We start from the raw sequence: 21,630 nt of genomic DNA, 5'->3' as shown, positions 1-21,630 counted from the left end.
TACACTTCGCAGTGATGGCAATTTTATTATTCAATGCCTTGTGCAGGCAGTCCCTAAGTTACGTTCAAGATAGGTTTGTTCTTAAGTTGAATTTGCATGTAAGTCGGAACTGTATATATTAGAATTGTAGCTACAGAGACAATAGTTTTTTTGGTCTCTATGACAATTAGATTTTTAAACATGTTGGGTTTTCATAAGAACCAGGATCAATAATCTTAATTACAGACTCCTGATAATTGTTATAGCTGATTATTGTGGCCTGGGACTAAATTACAATAAATTATCAACATGCAGAGATACGTTTGTAACTAGGGGTTGTCTGTAAGTTGGGTGTTCTTAAAGGGAACCTACCACCACAAATCTACCTATAAAGGTAGATTGGGTGGTAGGTGGATCAATAGGACGTTAGGATAGCCCTTTTAAGGGCTAATCCTCACGTCCCCACACTTTTTTGATAACTTTTATTACACATATATTCAAATTTACTTATGCGGCTACTGGGGCGTGGAGTAGCCGCATCTGAGGCTACACGAGGTGGCTACTCTACGCCCCGGTAGCCACTTTACCCCTCCTACTCACCCATCTTCGGCTACGCGGAGCTGCGCGCCCTCGTCGCATGCGCAGAAGAGCAGGCAGAAGAGCAGGCCCGCGCCTGTTTCGGAGCAGTGACCGCGCAGGCACGGGTCTGCTCTTCTGCGCATATCAAAAAAGTGTGGGGACGTGAGGATTAGCCCTTAAAAGGGCTATCCTCACGTCCCATTGATCCACCTACCACCCAATCTACCTTTATTTGTGGTGGTAGGTTCCCTTTAAGTAGGGGACTGCTTGTACTAGGAAGTGGGGAAAAAAAATTCCAAATTTTTACTTTATTCTTTGGTTCAGTCCGATCAGAGGGAACCTAAATTTATACAGGTTTTATTGTGTTTTAATTTTTAAAAAAAATTAAAACCTTGTGTGCGAAATGTATTTTAGTTTTTGCCATATTCTGACGCTTACAACGTTTTTATACTTATTTTTTGCGAGTTGACTTGTTCATTGCTACCATTCTGAGGAATGTTTGACCTATTGATCACTTTTTGTTCAATTTTTTTTATATTGTGCAAGATGGCGAAAAAGTTATTTTTTTTTCAGATGTTTTGGGAGCTATTTTCTGTTACGGGGTTCAACGCCAGGAATAATCCTTATTATATTTTGACAGACCGGACATTTTAGGATGCGGTGATACCTAAAATGTTTAGATTTATTTTTTTTTATTTTTTTTAAATTTAATTTTTATTTATTAGTATTAGGGGGATTGGAACTTTTAGGTTTATTAATTTTTATAACTTTTTAAATTTATTTTTTAAAATCTTTTTCAGACCCCTTAGGGTACTTTAACCCTATGGGGTCTGATTGATCCTACCATATACTTTAAAACTACAGCATGGCAGTATATGGGAATTTTCTGCATAGGCTAAAACTAGACCACATCAGGTCTTTAGATGACCCAAGGCTCTCATGGCAACTATTTACCACTCCCAGATAACATCATGGGGAGTGACAATCAAAACAAAGATGGCAGCCAACCCCATGTCTATTGGTTTCCAGGAGCAGCCTAATCTTGTAGTGCCCCATACACCATAGATCTCTCCCATCTCATCTCTTCCAACACTAGGACCTGGCCAAAGAGGAGAATAGGAATCCCAGTCACCCCGGAATATAGTAGACTGCTCCATTCACTAAGGAAACTGATCCAAACCATTTGGGTTCGCGTTGGTCAGACCCTCAGCAATGACACATTTAGTAACACAACTACCTGTAGCTCCACTTTTGATCAGCGGTTTATGAGAACTTGGCCATATTGAACTCTTACCAGTCTATATGATAACCCTTCATCATTGCTATAATCGGTGTCAAAAAATGACTTAACATACAGATCAGAACCAGCACTTCATGGACTGATACAGTACATTACTGTCGTGCATGATCAGGAGCAGGCAGCGTCGTATGAGGCGCCTATGTGATCCGTATTTCTGGCAATCGCCTTGTATGGGAGATTACACATGCGTTGCGTTGTCCAGGGGTCCCACACATACTCCCCATTTGGGGTCTCTCCCAGGGGTAGTTGTCCTAAATTGAGGAATTATCCCCTAGTCCCAGCATAGGGAATAACTAGCAGATTGAGGGTGCGACTGCTGGAGCCTCCACTGCTCCTGAGACCTGGAGTCCCGATCTCACTGATGGAGCAGCAGGTCGATCATGTCCTCCATTCACTGACTATGTGGGCACCAGAGATAGCGAAGCGCGGTACTCTGACATCTCTGCACTCCCATACAGTACAAGGGGTCCTTCCTTCTCTCCGGCTTTATAGGAGCCGGCTACAGCTTTCTAACACGTCTCTGTGCGATTGTACCTAGGGGAACCTAGTCTTGTGTTCTTTGTGCTGCCTTTAGACTCCAGGAAAAGTAGAAGGGCAGAGCACGAGCTCGATGTCGCTCTATCAGTTAGTGAGGACGGTAAAGGTAAATCTTCTAAGCTCTATAAAGTCTGTACAGGATCTACACTACAGAGCAAAGATGGAGAACAATGTATGCAAAAAGTTTTGAGCACGCCGCTCCCTCACTTGGACCAATGTAAACGAGGAACCACGTTCATCTGTGTAGTGCACGGATCACAAAGGAGGCTTGTCAGAGAACCCAAGTGATATCTCAGGAAAAAAGAAAGCTGTATCCGGCGCTCCAAGCTGATAAAATCACGTTTTTATTCTGTATCCATTGAGAGAAATCTACATTGCATAATCCAAGAGACATTTAGTTTTTACTCCTGGTCTGGGGCACTTAAACAAAAACTCAGGTTAATAAGATATAGAACAGGTAAATGGAGAACTCCGCAATTGGCACACGAGTACTGTGATAAACCCGTATAGATCCTGACGCATGCGTTTTTTTTTAGAGAAATACAATACTGATATTTTCAGTTGTGCTTTATACCAAAAAGTACCTTTCACAAGGACACGGGAGCAAAAAAAAAATAAAAAAAATACATTATACAGGGATTGAACCGATCACTTCTCTACTGCTTTGGCTACAGTGCCAGGTCCATTTATCCTGCTTAATAACAACCCTGAGTTCCAAACTATCCCCGCCACCCCGCTCCCTACAGTATGTGATGTAGTTGAGAACAGGGTCAGCTCAATGACTGACGTGACCACGGGCTCGGCTCCCTCAAGATGGCTCCAATTTTTTCCAGGTCTGTAGATTCGTTAATACCCTAGGTCCCCCTGCACAGGAAGGGGGGACCTCCGAAAGTCATCCTCACATGAGCAGCAGCAAAAGGTGCTCAACTTTCTTAGCACCTCCATGAACTAAATTACAAAATCCTAACTCTGTGCTTGAGAACCCCCAAAGTGCACAAAATATTTCCTCATTCTTGTGCTGGCCGTGTGGGGACACAGAAGGCAACATGTTGCACATATGATGGGAATATCCCCCACCATAGCTTGAAAATCTCTATATAACAACCTGTGCCCAGCAGGAATACAACCCTCACCTGAATTGGCGTTACTTTCAATCTTTCCAGGGACTCTCTCCAAATTCAAAAAGAGTTTTCTTCGACACTTCCTTATGGCAGCGAGGCAGATAACCCCCAAGGTTGTGGAGATCCCCTGTCCCCGCTACTAAGGCGCATTGGGAAGACGCACTCAACACAATATTGCGTCTGAAGGAACTGAAGGGTAGTGACAAAGGCAAACATCCCCTGGCTCACTTACAGGACCCCCCCCGGCCATAGAAACTTGGCTAATGACCCTACATCCTAAAGCATAACTCCTGGTCCTGAGGTGTGTCTTTGCTTGCCCTCTGCCCCTACAACCACCATCCCCCCTTTCCTGTTTCCCATGTTGTCTTTCCCCTCTGTGTCGTTCGCATTATGTAAATTGCGTTATTGTTCAAGGTCCTTTACGGACCGCTTCAGTTTCTGGATTTGTACATTCCAGAACATTTGATATTATAGCGCACTTAATGTCCTCAATCTAACTCTCCAACACACTGGAGTCTATAATATGCATGATGTTGTCATGACTCATCAATAAATTATTATTGAACCATAAAACCAAGGACTCGTGATGCATACAGGGCTCAGGAATCGTCCTGTAACCTGTACAAGTGTGAATACGGCCCTGGAGCCGTATGCAGGATATAACAAAAGAGAAGAAGTTGCAAAATTAGACAACTTTTTTTTTTTATTTGCTGCATTTAATGTGACGGTGGAATCTGCTTTACACTGGACAATATATAAAAAAAAGGAGGTTATGAATAAGACATTACATGCACTAAAAAAAAAATTGTGAATTTACAGTCTTAATCGTGGTCACTGTCACTGCTGCTGCTGCTGCTGCTGCTGCTACTGCTGCTGGTGGTGGAGCTCTGGGTCACGTCTTGTAGGGTTATCCTGTAACAACACAATATGGATCCATTATATAGTGGACATTATAGCTTTACTGTGTATGGTATCGGACAAATTATATGATAGATGATCACTTACCTCTGTTCTTCGGTCAGGGTGAAGTCATTCAGCACTCGCTGCGCTATCTGGGGTGCGTCCGGCAGACTGAAGCCGACCGCCAGCTGCACCAGATCTACGGCCAGCGCTCTGTTCCCTGCAGCTTTAGCGCCGTCTAAGAGCTCAGTGATCACATTAGACCTAGAACGTAACATGTAATAATATCGGTAACGTGTCGTCACTTCTTCGTGCACAGAATCCCTGCATTTAATGGAAATCACAGCAGTTTTCAGTCTCATTATACAGCGCACGGCTGTTGAGCGAATGGGAGGGGGATAGAAAATATTGTCAAATCCTTGGAAGAATGATCATGCAAGGTGGAGTTGCTCATGATTCTTCCAAGGATTTCACATCTGTTTGTGCAACTAGCACTGAAGCTTCAAGATTGGCTTACCTGGGAGTGCACACATGGTCCAATTGGAACTTTGGATAGAGACTCTGGGCTGTGGCCATTTCATTGTTTCAATGTTTTCTATTCTAAGAAACTGCTTTACCCGTTTTGCTATGTGACAGGGGGGGGGGGGGGGGGGGCACACATGAAAATTGCTGGCCGATTGAGTGAAGACCGCAGTGACGGAACCCGGTATATAAAAAGGTTCTGATACACACGTGCAGTCACTCTGCCATGCAGCTCTATGAGAGGTCCTACTCCTGCTGCAGAAAACATTCCCCAAACCATGACACTTCCTCCACCACCATTCACTGACTTCTATTTAACTGTACCCAAAGTGTGTTTAGGCTTCTTCAGATGGTTAAGGAAATTAGCACCAGGTGATAAAACTTGCACATATCTGAAAGTGTTCTCTAATTTTGATCAAGATGTAATCACACTTTAAATAAAGTGGAAACAAGTAGAGTCCTACCTAATACACCTGTACTCATAGAAGGGTAGATCCTTCTGAAAACACAGTTGCGTAATAAGGATTTTACTTTGAGCTTTTACTTACCGGGGAACGAGATGCTTTGTTTTGAAAGACTTGAGAATTTTCCTATAAAGAAGAAAAATATACATATATAAATGTATATATATATATATATATATATATATATATATATATATATATATATATATATATATATATAGACATGCGGGTGACCACGGCCTAGCTAGAACCCCCTTTCTACCATTCATTGTAAATTAAAGATAACCAGGTGGCTGTAAAAATGACACAGTATCTCACCAGGCTTCCTCCAATCTCCCGGCTCTCGTTAGCAGTATCGCTATATTCCCGAACGCAGCCGCAGATTCCTTCAGTTGATATCTGGAATTCTCACTGGATTCATACACAGACTTTATAGATGTCGCCGTATCAGCAAAGGCAGCTCGGAGCTAAGAAACAGCAGCAAGTAAACACAGTCACTACACAGTCATACTATAAACTTTACACCACCTACAGATTGCACGCCACACTACGGGTCGTACAATGGCGGTACTAATGAAGCCATATATAGCTTAGTAAATCATTACTTATGATAATGAGAAGACTCTTTCTGTCCCAGGCTACACAGCACATCAGACAAGTGAACGCCCTTCAGGCCGGTGCGGGATCAGATTTACCTGTATACAGGATTGTATATTTACCTCAGCATTGGGTTTCCCGCCCACCATCAGGTTCAGGACTTCTTCCAGTAAATACTCCTTGTTACTGTGACCAATTTGTTTGATATCTGAGACAAAAAGAGTGAAAAAAAGTAAGTTCAAAAGTCCACAGTTCAAAATTTTTTTGATATATGAATAAAGAATGTATTGTCTTGGTCACTTGGCATGTATCCTTTCTTTGTCTTGTGGCAAAAGTCCACAGATAACATGTTCTACCAGGGAAGACATTGGGGGTCATTTACTAAGGGCCCGAATCGCGTTTTTACAGCGGGTTACTTGAATTTTTTCCGTTTTGTTCTGATTTTTCCTGAATTGCCCTGGGTTTTTGGCGCTCGCGATCGGATTGTGGCGCATCGGCACCGGCGAGCACGCGACAGAAATGGGGGGCATGGCCGAACAAAAACCCGACGGATTCGGAAAAACCGCCGCATTTAAAAAAAAAAAAAAAAAAAAAAGTGTTGCTGGACATGCGCTTACCTGCACCCAGCAATGGATAGTGAACTCCGGCGGGCCTCGGCGGACTTCAGCGCAGCAGCGACACCTGGTGGACGTCGGAGGAACTACCTTAGTGAATCCCGGCCGGACCCGAATCCACCGCAGAGAACCCGCCGCTGGATCGCGAATGGACCGGGTAAGTAAATCTGCCCCACAGCTCAGGGTATACACCGCAGATTCATCTCCATTATTTATTGTACAGCATGTTCTGATCCGTATCGCACCCGGTTATAGATGATCCCTTTTACTAACCTTTCCACATCTCGGGTAGGAGCTCGAGTCGATTCTCCATTTCTAGTACCTGAAGAAGGTTCTGGAAGCCTTTGGAGGTGGGATAGTAGCGCTAGAAGAGAAAATAGGAATCAACATTAGACTCCCACCAAGATGTTCAGTAGAGATGAGCGGACCCAACGATGAAGTTCAGGTTCGGCCACTAAATCCAGCAAACGGATGCCCCTAGAGGGACGCCCATAGCCAATCATAGTCATGGCTAGTTACTAGGGGTGTCCATTTTCCGGATTGGCTGTCCATGCAGTGCGGCGGAACCCGAGCTTGACCGTCGGGGGCTGTCATCATTAGATATGTCAGTAGAAGTGAAACAAGAAATGGACGTACTGATGGGACCAGCTCTCGGTACCACTTCAGGACCATGTCGGCATTCTCCATCATACACACAATGTGGAAGAGTCTGCCACTGCGGAGAGACAGATACATGTCAGAGCAATCCATCTATAGCTACAACAAGTTTCATTAGGATGACACCGGGTGTATCCTGCGTTAATCCCCCTATACTCACTAGTAGGCAAACTCAAGGGAAGTTCTTCCTATCAGCCTCCAGTTGTCCCCAGTGTTCAGCAGACTGTGGAGTTCATAGGCCAAGTCTAAATCCTTCGATTCCAAACACTATAAACAAGGAAAGGTAAGTGTAAGTGTATGAGCGGTAGACGGTACGGTTTACCCTAGAAATGCCTTGGATCACACTTATTACAAGCAGAATCCTACCAAATACAACATTCACATCACCTACACAACCTGGGAACAGTTGCAGATGTATCATCTAGTCAGAAACACTGAACTGGTCAGATAAACTAACCCACACTAGCCAAACATAGCTTTGAAAACGGCTATTATACAGCAGTGTAACTATCCCTATATTGTTCCTCCCAGTGCTTGTAGAGTTCCACAGTCTGTTTGTAAAGTTGACTCATCATCTTTGTATATTTAGGTTGTCCTAGCTCAGCCGCACCAGTTTCCTGATAGAAAAGGATTCTACTTTCTCTTCTACTATAGGCTAACTCGACTCTGCTACATAATTTCCTCAGGAATGAGGAAGACTTGCTGAAGAGAATTCCTGAAAGAGGGGTGAATGACGGGGTTGGGAGAGACGCTGGCTCTATGTGACTGATTTAAGGGAAATCAGCAACCTCATTCTAAGCTCCCCTCATCGAGGGACACAGCCGATTTCTCACTCCTGAGGGAGGGGAGAATAAGGGCGTAGGGACACTGTCTGTGTGCGACTCTCCTCGTTCACCCCTTCCTCGGGAATTCTCTTGAGTGCATCATGGCCAGCATCTCTCATTCCAGAGGGAGGGGGAATGAGGTGGAGGCACGGCTCGGCAGACAGTACATGAATATGCTGGACTCAGCTCAAAAGGAAAGTTCATAATGGGCCCCACATGGGGTCATTTGTATAGATGGTGGGTCAACTTTACAGGCTCGGATAGGAACAAGTATAGCTGTACTGATATATAATGGCATTTTAAAACATATGTGTAGTTAGTGTGGGTTAATTTATCTGACAGGTTCCCTTTATGCCAAGACATCAGTGACTGTGATGGGATAAGCATCTGTACCAGAGTGTTGGGTGATGGAGCTGACACCCCAACAATCTAATTATTGCATTGACCCTTTGTTGCTCTACAGCTCCACTTGTTGCAGGACCAGACATGAACACCACAAACATCCCGAAAGCACCTTAAAAAAAAACAACAAAGGAAGGGGCACCCTGTCTGCCCCTTGTGGGGTCACTCACCACTCTCATCGCTTCACTGAAGAAGAATACTGAAAAATATAGAAAACAAAGATACATTTTATAAGACGGAGTAAAAATAGAGAGAAAAGTCTCCCTCTGCTTATCTTGAATATCAGATAATTAAAAAATGTTGGAAGAAATTCATTTATTTTTGCAGCAGAGTCTGAGCGATCATTATAAGACCAGATGTAGAGGGCACCGCTAGTAAATTATACTTCTTCTAGGACAGTGACGGCAAACCTTTTAGACACCGATTGCCCAAACTACAACCAAAACCCACGTATTTTTTGCAGAGTGCCGATGCGACAATTTAAGCAGTAACTTATTACTCTCTGCTCTGTATAGACACCTGAGGACACCAATACAGCAGAAGGAAGGAGAAGAAGTTTGGATTATCACTGTAGCTTCCTTCTAGGGTCTTGGGCTGCCTGGGACTGCAAGAGTCCTTGAGTCCTGTCTGGCGAACTCTGGGTTGGGGTGATGGCGCAGGTGCCCATAGAGAGGGCTCTGAGTGCCACCTCTGGCACCCGTGCCTTAGGTTCGCCACCACTCTTCTAGAACATCGTCCACATTACAATTGTGTTCAGCTCTTCGTCCCAGTCAGTGTACGACAGATACAGAGTAGCTGCAGAGGCTGCTGTAATCACAGGACTTCAGAAAGTTACTTCCACACAAACCTAAACATCGCCCGGTAAGATCTTCAATGTTTTTTTTATCCATCACCTGCATGAAGGACTGAATAAGTGAAAACCTCATTCTCCTCTGCTCCATCCCAAAAGGGAATAACATGTACAAACTGTATCCAGCAATACAGAAACCACTGATGACAACTTACTGTCATCCGGATCCCGGGCTGTGAAGTTCTTTCCTCTCGCCTGCTCCAGAATAGACACCAGAAGCTGCGATTGGCCCAATAGATCACCTGCAAAGATAGACAATACTGCAATGTAAAACATTCTTAAAAACGAAATCCGAACACATCGGGCTTGTGTTTAAAGAGCAAATTAAAAGTACTTTCTGCATTATGCATAACCTAATAATAACCTTTATTTATGTAGCGCCATCAAATTCCACTGCGCTTGACATTTTTTCCCTAAATACATTAATTACCATATTGCAGGTAGTGGCTGGTAGTGCTCTGCTTTCTGCCTGCCACAGCCTTCACTTTAGTGATGTAATGTCATGGGGTAGGGGATAAATACATTCAAATTCTTCCAAGTCATGAAGACTTCTTCCTTAAAATGGGTTGTCCAGGGGTTGATAAACATGGCCGTTTCGTCCAAACACAGCACCACCCCTGAAAGTGGTGAGTGCAGGTATTGCAGCTGAGTTGTATAGAGATGAATGGAGCTTAGCTGCACCACCTGTGCCGTGGGGCTGTTTGTGCAAGAAAGCAGCCATGTTTTTCAACCTCTGTACAACCCCTTTAAGGAGGGCACAGTCACCAGTCCCGATACATAACCTGTGAATGGCATCAGTGGGTATTCTGCACTTACCGGGTTTATAATACACTCCCAACAAATGGCTGTAGGTTGCAAGGCTCGGCTCTATCAAAAAAATAATAATCATGGTGTAAGTAAAGAGGATTATATAATCTATTCTCCTGTAAAAACTCTGAACTTGTACATTTTCAAACTAAGGCTTTGATAGTGGATCCTGCCTGGGAAGTGACGACACACAACGTCCTACCTATACCAAGTGCTTTCATCTCCATGAAGGTCTGCACTGCCAGGTTCTTCATTGCCAGACCGACCTTACGTAAACTCTTCAGCACAGAGTTGAAGGTCAGTAGGTTAGGGGTAACATTTTGTTGCACCATGTGGTTCAGCAATTCCTGGAAGATAAAATTATGATGAGACAGGCGGGATGTGTTGCATGTAGAGGACAGGTTGTAGGTCTTACGGTTCCAAACATCTCTTCTATTAGACATCTTTGTACCTATGTCTACACACACACCTCTCTCTAACCACTCTAGGACGCCCTGATAACGTCTCCCATTGTGTCTCTCTTTATACCGTCCACCCACATGGAGCAGGATGACTCATAAATCTTTTGCTACAGCTCCTCCTATTCGGCACAGCTCAATGATATAAACAAAGAAGCACGGAAGGTCTGCACACAGCACAAAAGGAAGTAGCAGGGCAGGTGAATCACTTCAGGGATTATCCTCAAGGGAGTAAAGGCACACGGGCAACTTATTTAAAAGAGTGACCTTTAATATTTTGCACATAATATGAGGCTGACTTGTCAAGGATCTATAATTATGGGACAGATGAGAGGAGGTTATAGTAAGGCTTCTTACCACAATCTGGGCTGACTTATCCTTGACCTCTGTCTTTGTCTCGGGAGCTGCCAATATGAGAGCATTGAAAGTGTAGACATCACCTGCCAGGAATTAAGCACCACATTATCCAGGTTACTACAGCAGGGAATCATTATCCAGGTTACTACGGCAGGGAATCATACAATCACGTTATTTCTACATTTATGGGGATTCGGAGATCAGGAACAAAAGCCTTAAAGTGCATCTACCACCAGGATGAAAGATTGTATGCAAATGAAGCCTGAGGGGCTCCAGGTTCCATTAACAACTATTCAACCTGGAGCCCCTCAGGCTCATTTGCATACAGTCTTTCATCCTGGTGGTAGATGCCATTTAAGTTCAACATGTGGCTACGACAAAGTAAGAATGAATATATTACATGGGACCTACATGCAGGGACTCACCGGTAAATCTATTGTTCAGGAGGTCTGTGTACATACTGAAGGCCTGGGCGTAAGCTCCGTGCTGGAATAGAGAAGACATTCAGAATCCTGATAAGGAAATGAGAATATGTGACGTCCTATCAGTGCTGGGTGTCTGTACCTTCACCATCCCTCGGATCATGGTGCGGTAGGTGTGAGCGTTTCTCTCTGGCATCAGGTTGAAAATTCTCTCTGCATTGTTATTTTCTCTGTTATACAAAGATATTACAAAGGTGAATTCAGATCAAATCACACACAGCCGAGCCGTCACAGTATAGATGTCTTCACCCCTTTTCCTGTATATTATAACCCCCCCTATTATCACCTGTGTTCCCACCCCCATAAAATATGATCCCCCCTTCCCCAAACTTTACGGGACACAACAAGAATAGGATCTCCACTGCCTAATGGCAAATAGGCCTTATCCGGAGGTTTAAAAGCACAGCTTCTGACTTCCATCGCCATGGCTTGTACTGAAAGCTCAGCTGTATAGACAGTAATGTAGCTTACATGCAATGCTACACACTATCCAAGGTCAGCTATACAGGCAGTCCCCGGGTTACATACAAGATATGGTCTGTAGGTTTGTTCTTAAGTTGAATTTGTATGTAAGTCGGAACTGTATATTTTATCATTGTAACCCCAGACAGAACTTTTTTGGTCTCTGTGACAATTGGATTTTAAAAATGTTGGGTTATCATAAGAACCAGGATTAACACTAAAGCTTCATTACAGACACCTGTGATAACTGTTACAGCTGATTATTGTAGCCTAGGACTAAAGTACAGCAAATTACCAATATCCAGAGGTCCGTTTGTAACTAGGGGTCGTATGTAAGTCGAGTGTTCTTAAGTAGGGGACCGCCTGTAGTGCGGTTTTTAGAAGAAACAAGCCAGGCTTTTCAAGCTTCAGACAACTCTCTAAAAGGGAACCTGTCAGAAACTAACCCACACTAACTAAACCTATAGAGCTGCTATTATACAGCAGTACAACTATCCCAGTTAGGACCAATCTGTTTAGGTCAGAAACGCATTACCTGCTTTATCCATGGAAATACTGTTTTTTCTACTTAATTTCTTCTATTATTTTTTGGCCTGATTTTTGCCTGATGATGATGGAGTCTTTATGTTTTCCGATTTGACTTTACGTCTCCGGGAGCGGAGCAGACTACCTCAATCGTTAAACGGCATGCATGTGAGCTAAAATGACCCGCGGGTGACCAGGCACTTTTCTTTAAAAGTTTTCTCGTTATCACAACTCGTTATTTGGTCCCTCCCCATGCCTGTAAAAGTTCCACAGTCCATTGTAGTCTTATCACCATCCATATATATGCTTGTTTTTCTAGCTCAGTCGCGTCTCCAAATTTCTGATTGACATGGGTTAACACTTTCTCTTCAGCATGAGCTTGGCTCTGCTACATCATTCCCCCCTCCCTCAGGCATAAGGGACGCTGGCTGTGCGTCTCCCTATAGAGAATTCCTGAAGCAGGGGTTGAGAGAGAAACACTGACTGTATGAGAAATCGCTTCCCACGTTCATCCCTCCATCAGGAATTCTCTTCAGCGAGTCACACAGCCAGAACTTCTCATTCTTGAGGGAGAGGGGGAATTAGCTGGAGGTGCAGCTGACTCAAATGGGGTCATTTGCATAGAAGACGAGTCATCTTTTCAGGCAAAACCATATAGGGATAGTTGTACTGCTGTATAGTCGTTTTCAAAGCATGGGTTAATTAATGTGGATAAGTTTAACGAACAGGTTCCCTTTAAGTGATGGTGTGAATGACCCATAATATATTCACTCCCTTACCTCCATGTTTTTGCAGCAGGGAGACTTTTCTGAGAAACATTTTTCTTCTTGAAGTTCTCCTGAAATTACAGTAGAAGAATTGTTAAAAGCAAAGCCCAAATTATCCCAACTTATTGATGAGTCAGGCCCCAACCACTTGGATCTTCACAGATACCGGGAATGGGGGGAGGGGAACTGATCCTGACCCCTGATATATATATATATATATATATATATATATATATATATACATACACACACATATATATAAATATATATAAGATAAAACCCATGTAAGTATAGACACTCACACTCTCATTATCTTCTTGCTGATTTTGCGGTTCATCTGGCGAGGGCTCACGGTCTCCGTAAAAACAAATAAGATCTAGAAGTTTGTTCGTAGTCTCCAAAGATGGAGTCGTCCCTACACCAAGAAAAAGAAGTTACATCAGAGAGACAACAAACAATTAATATAGAAAACTACTGCCGATACTAAGTCATGGGTTCAGAACAATCCAACCCCAGCATTAAAGGGGTTTTTACAAACACGGCTGCTTTCTTCCTAAAAAAAACAGCGCCACAACTGGCTATGGCCTGTGCTGGTATTGCAGCTCAGTTGTAGAGAAATTAATGGAAGTTATTTGCAACACCGCGCACTACCCCTGGTCAGCATATTTCCCCGATGGTTGGGTTCAGCCGCCTTATCCAGCAAAATTGACGCCCCTAAATACTGACCACGGCTACGATTGGCCAGTGGGTTGTCCGCCAAACTCGCTCAGTCCACTCATCTCCAGAAGAAGTCAGTCCCTAGACCACCCCTTTAAGTAACCATTAAAGGAAACCTACCATAAGGAGTCTACAATGAGAAGTAGATGTGATGCCCTAATCTGCAATGTAATAATCCTGGAACCGAACTTGTTAAAAATTTAATTTTAATAATATGTAAATTAACTGCAAAGGCTACTGGGGAGTGTACTAGCCTGGCCCGGCACTGGGAGCTAAGGCTACTCCTCGCCCCAGTAGCCTCTGCAGTTAATTTACACATTACTAAAATAAAGTTTATAACAAGTTCGGTTCCAGGATTATTATATTACAGATTAGGGCAGAGGCAGGAGGAGGCATCTACCATCACATCTACTTCTCATGGTAGATTCCTCAGGTTTCCTGCCAGCACATTAAAGGGGATGTCAATAGTTAGGAAAACATGGCTGCTTACAAAAATAACCCCATACTTGAGTTGCAATACCATGCACTACCCATGGCCAGATGTGGCGCTGTTTTGGGAAGCAAGTAGTGATGTTTTTCAACCTCTTGCCATTACATCAAGATGGTTTTGGTCTAATAATCATAGAGGAAGAGGGGCCAAAGTTTCTCATACAGCCAGTATACAGCAGGGATATGTTATATTTTGAGAAGTTAATATGTGTCACAGAACCATTAATCTGATGAACAGGGGGTCATCACGTCACCTACCGCCTTGGACAAGTTGGTCAAATAAGTCGACAGAATCCTTCACTCTTCTAAGCTTGATGCGTTCACCCAGTGCTTCCTCGCTGATGCCTTCAATCTGAGGTTGGATGCTCTCCGGCATCAGACACTGGAGGGATAGGTTAAAGGTTACACAGGTGCCATGTAGGGGGGTCACCCGAAATGTATTTATTTCTGTACTGACAGTGACTAAGATTTGCACAACAATTAGGTGCGATATGTCAGATGTGAGGGGTTAGGGAGTCTTCTCAGATCGGGGTACACAGGTAACATAGAGGTGCCCTCCTTTCATTGCACTTATTTTCATGACCGTCTGATTGACCAAGGCAAACGCTTCAAAGGAAATCAACCAGCAAAATCCATCCTGATAAACCAGGGACATTACTCATAGATCCAGGCACCGGGACAGTGGTAATCTTCTTATAATTGCTATACCTTCCTTCTAAAAATCAACATTTTATAATTATGCCAAATGGCCTGAAGGCTTTGGTGAGTGTTTCTAGAGCCCCACAGTGCTGTAGCTTTACCGGCTGTTACAATGAGCAGAGCAGGTCACCCCTCACTCTTACACAGGGAGAGAGAGAAACGTCAAGGCGAGACACTGAGGGGCCCTGGTAATGCCCCAAGGAGCCCTTCAGGCTCATTAGCATAATTTTAAAAGTTGATTTTTAGAAGGATAGAGGCCATGGATAACAAATAAAATAAGATTCCCACAGTCACAGTGCCTGGATCTATAGGCAAGTCTCCCTGGTTTATCATGCTTGATCCTGATGATAAGTTTCCTTCAAGTTATGCAAATCACCACAGATTTTAGATTAAAAATTTGCAAAAATGTAAACGTAGAACATCACTATATGCCTAGTAAGGGGTCTGACCTCTAGGATCCCTCCCACCCTGGTAAGAATGGGGTTACAGCTAGGTTACCATTTGTCCCTGCACAGGGACAGCCTGCCCCTTTAAATTAGAGAAGAGATATGCTGCAGTAACCTGCACACTGATGCCCAAGACAGTGAAGAGGACACAACACACAGCCCTGTGCAGTGATTAAGCACTTTAGTTGTTGATATGATCATATCGGACCCCAACAGGGCACGTAGATATTGCAGATCCTAGTGAAATGGCATGACTTAGAGGAGAGCCCCTTTAAAGGGAACCTGTCACCAGATTTTGAGCCCTCTGAGCAACAATGCCTGCTGATTAAAGGTTACAAGTCCTCCCCATATCACCTAAAATTAGCTGCCGGTAGGGCACTGTACCTTAATTACATACATTTTACAGATATGCAAATTAGCTGACTCATGTCTGGTATCTGTGACTCTTATCTCTCTTAGGCTGCCAGTGAACCACACCCCATTATTTTGACTGACAGTTCTGAGACTCTACAAATCCCCGCTCTGCCTCCTTGTACTTAGGGACCGTCTGCTAATATTCAACTACAGACATATAAAGCTCTATGTACAGATGGGAAATATTGTGTCAATCTTTTTACACGGTGCCTTGTGTTACAAACATGACATGTGACCAGTGACATCATTGCAGGTTTTTTAGCCTTCTAAGAAAAGCAAACTGTACACCATGTATGTGATTACATGAAATCACAGCAGCCTACATAGAGGATGGAGAGGAGTAGAAGTCCATGGAGGTTGCTGTGACTTCATGTGGTCAGATACATGCATGGGGTACAGTTTGCTATTATTAAGGAGGTTAAAGGACCTGTGATGATGACATGAACTGTGACCTGTTAGGAGGCATAAGGCATGGGGAGGAATAGATGGGAGGGGCCGGCCGAGCAGGACACGCCCCTCCTCTGATGCCAGTTAATTTATAAGATAAAAGGTGAGAAAAACATGCAAGAAAAACAATTTTTAGCTAAAAGAAGGGGGTCAGTCAGTTGATAGGGCCCTATAGGCCACTGACTGTATATGTGCACATTCTACTGACAGGTTCCCTTTAAATGAATCAGGATAGTGAGGCCTCTGTAGCTTCCATCACTTATGACCGGTGTAGATAACCACTTACTGGAATGTGGGGTTCAGCGATGTCCTTCTGGAACAGGTCCGGATACAAGTTCACTATATATTTAGCTGCATTTCTTCCAGATTCTTTGGACATGGAGAACAATTTCTGCAACAAAGAGAAAGCAAAACACAAGATTATCCTCAGGGCAGGAAGCAAATACACCGCGAAATACACTGGATGGAAGTGATCTCCTTACATAATCGGTGGAGGTGTTGGGAATGAGGTAGGGGTCATCCTGGAAGATGTAAGAGGCCGCCGTGGGGTCCTGAAGACGACAAACATCAGAAGGGGTCAGATATAATGATATGATATAAGACGACACAATGATAACAAGAATGGATAAAAACTTACATGGCTGATGGTGTACGACAGGGCCTGCAGGACGGCCGTCTTGTCCCTGCACAAGTTACACATTTATTTACATTACAATTCTATCACCAAATACATTATCTATAGATGTGGCGCAACAGAGCTGACAATTGTCCTTAGTGCATAGTATAAATAGTAATACTGTAGTAATGGGGCATCTAGTGTTGGCTCCTACACCCCAGGTGCCCAGAGGAACTGGACAGGACAGATCTGGTGCAGAGTAAAAAGAAATATACATATATACTCGAGTATAAGCCCACCCAAGTATAAGCTGAGGCCCCTAATTTTACCACAAAAACCTTGTAAAACCTATATATTTTTTTACTCGAGTATAAGCCAAGTTTGGGTTTTCAGCACATTTTTTGTGATGAAAAACTAGGCTTATACTCGAATATATATATATACACACATATACATAGATACAGAGAGAGAGATTGAGATTATATTTCCAAATAAAAAATAAAACATAAATAAAACATATAACGTTCTAGTAAATGACACATGTAGGAAGATACTCACCAGGTCTTTCTCTTAGGAACTTCAATCTCATCAGCAGCTTCAAAAAAACAAAAAAAAATTAATAAATCGATAAGAGAAAACAAAAAAAAAAAAATTAATAAACGATAAGTTAAACAAAAAAAAAACAAAAACAAATCTACTCTACATCCCCAACACTTGTCACAGCTGCAGCTTTGGTACAATACACTGTAACAAGTCGGGTAAGAAGAAAGCTTTGCCCTGTATGAGAGAATGATAGGCTGTGTATCTATACTGGCTGGGAATCAGAGACTCCTTGTATCATATATCACAGTGATGTAAGGAGTCCCTGCCCTCTGCACTGTGGTCCCTCCATTAAACGAAACACTGTTTGGTCAGCCATTGCCAGACTGCACCGGTCCTACAAACATAGGGAAATTTCTGATTGTGTGGACACTGTGTCATCTCTGCAGGGGCTGCTACACAGGGGACTTAGCATTTTCGTCTATCTCCCACAGTTGCTGAGATATCAGTCTGGTATCTGACCACTATAATCCTCTCCAGTGTCAGAGAGGAGGAGCTGGGGCAGAGGAAGGGGTGTGTGTATGACAATCTTCTTATAACTCTCCAGCTCCTCCTCTCTGACAGTGGAGAGGATTACAATGGACAGATACTGATATCTTCCTCTGACTGATATGTTCTATGTATGACATGCTGAGAGGTCCTCTTTATAGATAAGTGGACCTGATGCCCGCGTTCAGGTTCTCCTGGCCAATCACAGCCACAGCTAGTAGCTTTCATTTTCCCAATTGGCTGTTCGGCCGAACTTCTTTTCCTGTCACCTATCCACAGGCCAGGCTGTCCTGTACTGATGGATGTAGCTGCAGTCACTCATCTATTCGCCAGGGACATAGGACCCTATTCTTGCTATCACTTACCTGTAGCCGCCTGATGACTGCTGCTCCGGCATAAACACCTGTATATATAGAACATGAGAGGTTACACCAGGCCGGGTCACAACTCAGGGGAGATTAGTCATTACTGATCATCAGGGTGAGGAGCTCAGGTGCTGAAAACAGACGGGATATGGATAGCACCTTCCTAGGGTGCGCTATCATTGTGAGACCCCACTGACCTATGTCACAGGGTCATATGGGGGGCACGACATAATAACTTGTATACAGTGATTGGCTTAGGGGGTCACTTCCTTGTGTATAGGACAGGACTGATAGAGACCCCCTTTAAGACACATTATATGGAACCTATAATAAGTTCTAGCCCATTTACATTAGTACGGTGTTAAAGGGGCGGTGTCACTCCATTAAGGGGGCGGTGTGCAGTCCAGTCACATATAATGGAAAGCCTGCACGGGTCTCTGCTGATGGACCCCCAACTATCTGATTATCATTACTGCTCCTGAGGATGGGGTCATCCTGAGGTCACAGGTCAGACACCTAGGCTCTGCACATGTCACATGCAGGCTCCATGACCTGGATTACACACAGATGTCACCAGGACACCGGCTCCATGTCCACTACATACACACACACGACCCTCCCTGTAGCGGGGCCGCCGCCATCACTACCTGATCAATGTCCCAGCACGGAGCCGCACAGCCCCCAGCCTCACACAGGGCAGCGCCATGACACCACGACAGGACCGCACCACCTGCAGGAGCAGACAGGGGGAGTCTGATATCCTCTCCTTTACTCTATCCAATCCCCAATATGCCTGTGGATAACGGGCCGCTCCCGCTCTGTGTGATTATTCGGTGTCACTGCTGTCTGAAACCTAGAAGATAGTGACAATTTACACCCCCCCCTCTTGCACAACAATGTGGTACGCTCCACTTCCGGATCCCGCACGTGCTGTCAGTGTCCTTGGCAGAGCGGCGGCGAGGAGGGGGCGGGATGTTGTCCTCCATAGGAACCAATCAGCGGCTTGAATTCAGGGCGCCCAGCAATCACAAGTCATGGGTGCATACAAGTTCCCCGATGTGGAATTTGGTGTATTCATTGCCATGCGACTCCAGGACCTGTGCAGGTCCTCTATGGCCAAATTTTAGTGGGGGGTACAGTGTGTGTCTATGGAGGCTGCATAAGGTTACATCTGAGATCTCCCTGTGTTTGGTTAAACAGCTCTGAGAAGGGAGTCATTCCAGAAAAGTCCTGGAAACTTGCATGATGGCTTTGAATTAAGGTTGATATTAATCTAATAACATCAGTTGTAACTGCTCACTCCCTAGACAGGTCAGTGTAATATTCCAGAGTGTGGGCAGGGACACTCTGAGCAGACATTTCATGATCCCTCTAGTGCTATGAGATGCTGTGTGCTGACAATGTGCTTAGATTATCAGGGTACAGGTTTATATACACTTTCATGTAGTATCTGAACCTTGTACAAATAGGGATGAGACAGATCAGAGATGATGAGATCTACAAAGTGGATATAAAACACAATGACACTGTTATCTCTAAGTCACCTAATCAATAAAACACAAAACTCTGCTAAAAAGATCTTTTCTTGTCTGTTGATTGCAGAGTAAGTCTCTGCATGCTGCTGCTTGCCGGCAGGAAGTGCCTGTGTCTGAGCTGTTCTTCTAATGCAGGAGGCAGAGAGAAATGCAGTGTGCAGACAAGAGAAGCTATTCATAAGAAGAATCCGACCATAGTCAGAAGATTTACAGTTGTATCCAGGGACAACCCAACTTGTAAACACCAGGACTGAAAGAGACAGGCTGGAATTATATCTGTGAAATGCTGCGTTTTTGTTAACAGTGAATTAGTGAAAGTGTTATTTAGTTATCCTGTTCATAACACCCCACTTCCCCTATACACACATACAATATCAATGGTGGGTTTAAGCTGCAGCCGGTATCAGTCTCCCCCGCTCCCCCCCACCTTCCCTGTCATGTGCATTTAGCAGCCAGTGGAGGGAGGGTAATGGTGTGAAGTAGAGGAAGAATGTTGCTGCAGCTACCCCTCCTCCAGGACTCATTACGTTTTGCTGGCAGGGAGCCAGGTAATATGAATGAAGCTTATATAAAGTACTGAAATGATTCAGAATGCTGACAGACATTTTTAGGCCGCAGTCACACGTACCGCTAGACGTCCGTTCATGTGCGTTCGGGCCGAGGACCTCCCCCTGTGCGCTAGCGTCGCGTTATGACGGACGCTTAACGCTACGCGTGACCGCGGCCTTAGCGTAGCACAACCTAATTGAGCCAGTAAGCCGCTAAAAACGACATCCCTGGTGACATTACATCCATCTCCTCAACTGTGTATTGGGTTTCTAAGCAGAATGTACACGTCATGTGCAAACACAGCTTTAGGCCGCATTCACACATTGCATTTTGAATTCCAATTGAAAAGCTCCTCCCCCAATCATACATCTGCGTTAACATTGCATTTCCAGGGTATTTAGTAAAATGTGAATCAGGAGTGGAGCCTTTAGATTGGGTTTGAAAACGCAATGGGACACATTTACTAAGGACCTTGCACATGCCCATGTTAAAGGTGCACCAAAAAAAGTTGGTGCACTCTGTCGGAGCAGTGCAAGGGAAAGATTCATGAAGAACGTGCGGCAGAAATCCTAAATCTGGCGCCCCCTGCACACTACACTGCACATATTTAAGACTGCACTGTTTTTAGTACATGTGGCCATATGTGTGAATACACCCTTAGACAGTCCTACAGGGAAAAAAAAAACTGCATCACCCCCTTAGGCCCATTTCACACTTGCGTTTTTCACGCACATTTTCTGCGCATGCTTTTGACGCGCAGAACTTGCATTGCACTCTGACCCTTTGTAACCAATGGGTCTTCTCAGACTTGCATTTTTTTTTCACGCACACACGTGCGTTTTTTTTTAACGCGCGTTTAAATCTTTACATGCTCTACTTTTGCAAGTCACGCGCATGAAAAACGCACCATACAAGTCTATGGAAACGCATCAAAAACGCATTGCACTCTGAGGTACATGCAAGTTCAATGCAAGTGCAATGCGTTTGTCACGCATGAATTGCCATAGAAAAGATAGAGCTCAGTCCTGAGTCCATTTCACACTGAACAAACTCTGACTGA

The 21,630-nt window shown here is 44.0% G+C and overlaps 1 protein-coding gene across 1 annotated transcript; it reads right to left on the bottom strand.

Moving 5' to 3' along the window:
* Window positions 1-4,201: 4,201 nt before the first annotated feature.
* Window positions 4,202-19,432, bottom strand: PTCD3 (pentatricopeptide repeat domain 3). The gene is made up of 24 exons (XM_072126264.1): window positions 19,134-19,432; window positions 18,487-18,524; window positions 17,591-17,627; window positions 17,054-17,099; window positions 16,899-16,967; window positions 16,703-16,807; window positions 14,669-14,792; window positions 13,507-13,619; window positions 13,217-13,275; window positions 11,533-11,620; window positions 11,394-11,454; window positions 10,969-11,051; window positions 10,356-10,500; window positions 10,163-10,213; window positions 9,502-9,588; window positions 8,667-8,695; window positions 7,431-7,537; window positions 7,250-7,328; window positions 6,887-6,977; window positions 6,122-6,207; window positions 5,721-5,869; window positions 5,487-5,528; window positions 4,522-4,680; window positions 4,202-4,428 (listed from the first exon to the last, which is right to left on the bottom strand). Exons 1-24 carry the CDS (start codon window positions 19,190-19,192, stop codon window positions 4,338-4,340), a joined length of 1,998 nt encoding a protein of 665 aa, XP_071982365.1. The 5' UTR covers window positions 19,193-19,432; the 3' UTR covers window positions 4,202-4,337.
* Window positions 19,433-21,630: the final 2,198 nt, after the last annotated feature.

Source organism: Engystomops pustulosus, chromosome 1, assembly GCF_040894005.1.
Source record: "Engystomops pustulosus chromosome 1, aEngPut4.maternal, whole genome shotgun sequence".
NCBI classification, from domain to species: domain Eukaryota; kingdom Metazoa; phylum Chordata; class Amphibia; order Anura; family Leptodactylidae; genus Engystomops; species Engystomops pustulosus.
Note: the sequence above shows the minus strand (reverse complement) of the source record. Positions and strands in the feature narration are given on the sequence as shown.

Excerpts from the sequence above, each read along its gene's own strand:
- PTCD3 (XM_072126264.1), bottom strand. The coding sequence starts at position 19,192 with ATGGCGCTGCCCTGTGTGAGGCTGGGGGCTGTGCGGCTCCGTGCTGGG. Across the intron at positions 11,621-13,216 it reads CCTGCTGCAAAAACATGGAG|AGAAAATAACAATGCAGAGA; the intron begins GTAAGGGAGTGA and ends TTTGTATAACAG. Across the intron at positions 7,329-7,430 it reads TCCCTTGAGTTTGCCTACTA|TGGCAGACTCTTCCACATTG; the intron begins GTGAGTATAGGG and ends GTCTCTCCGCAG.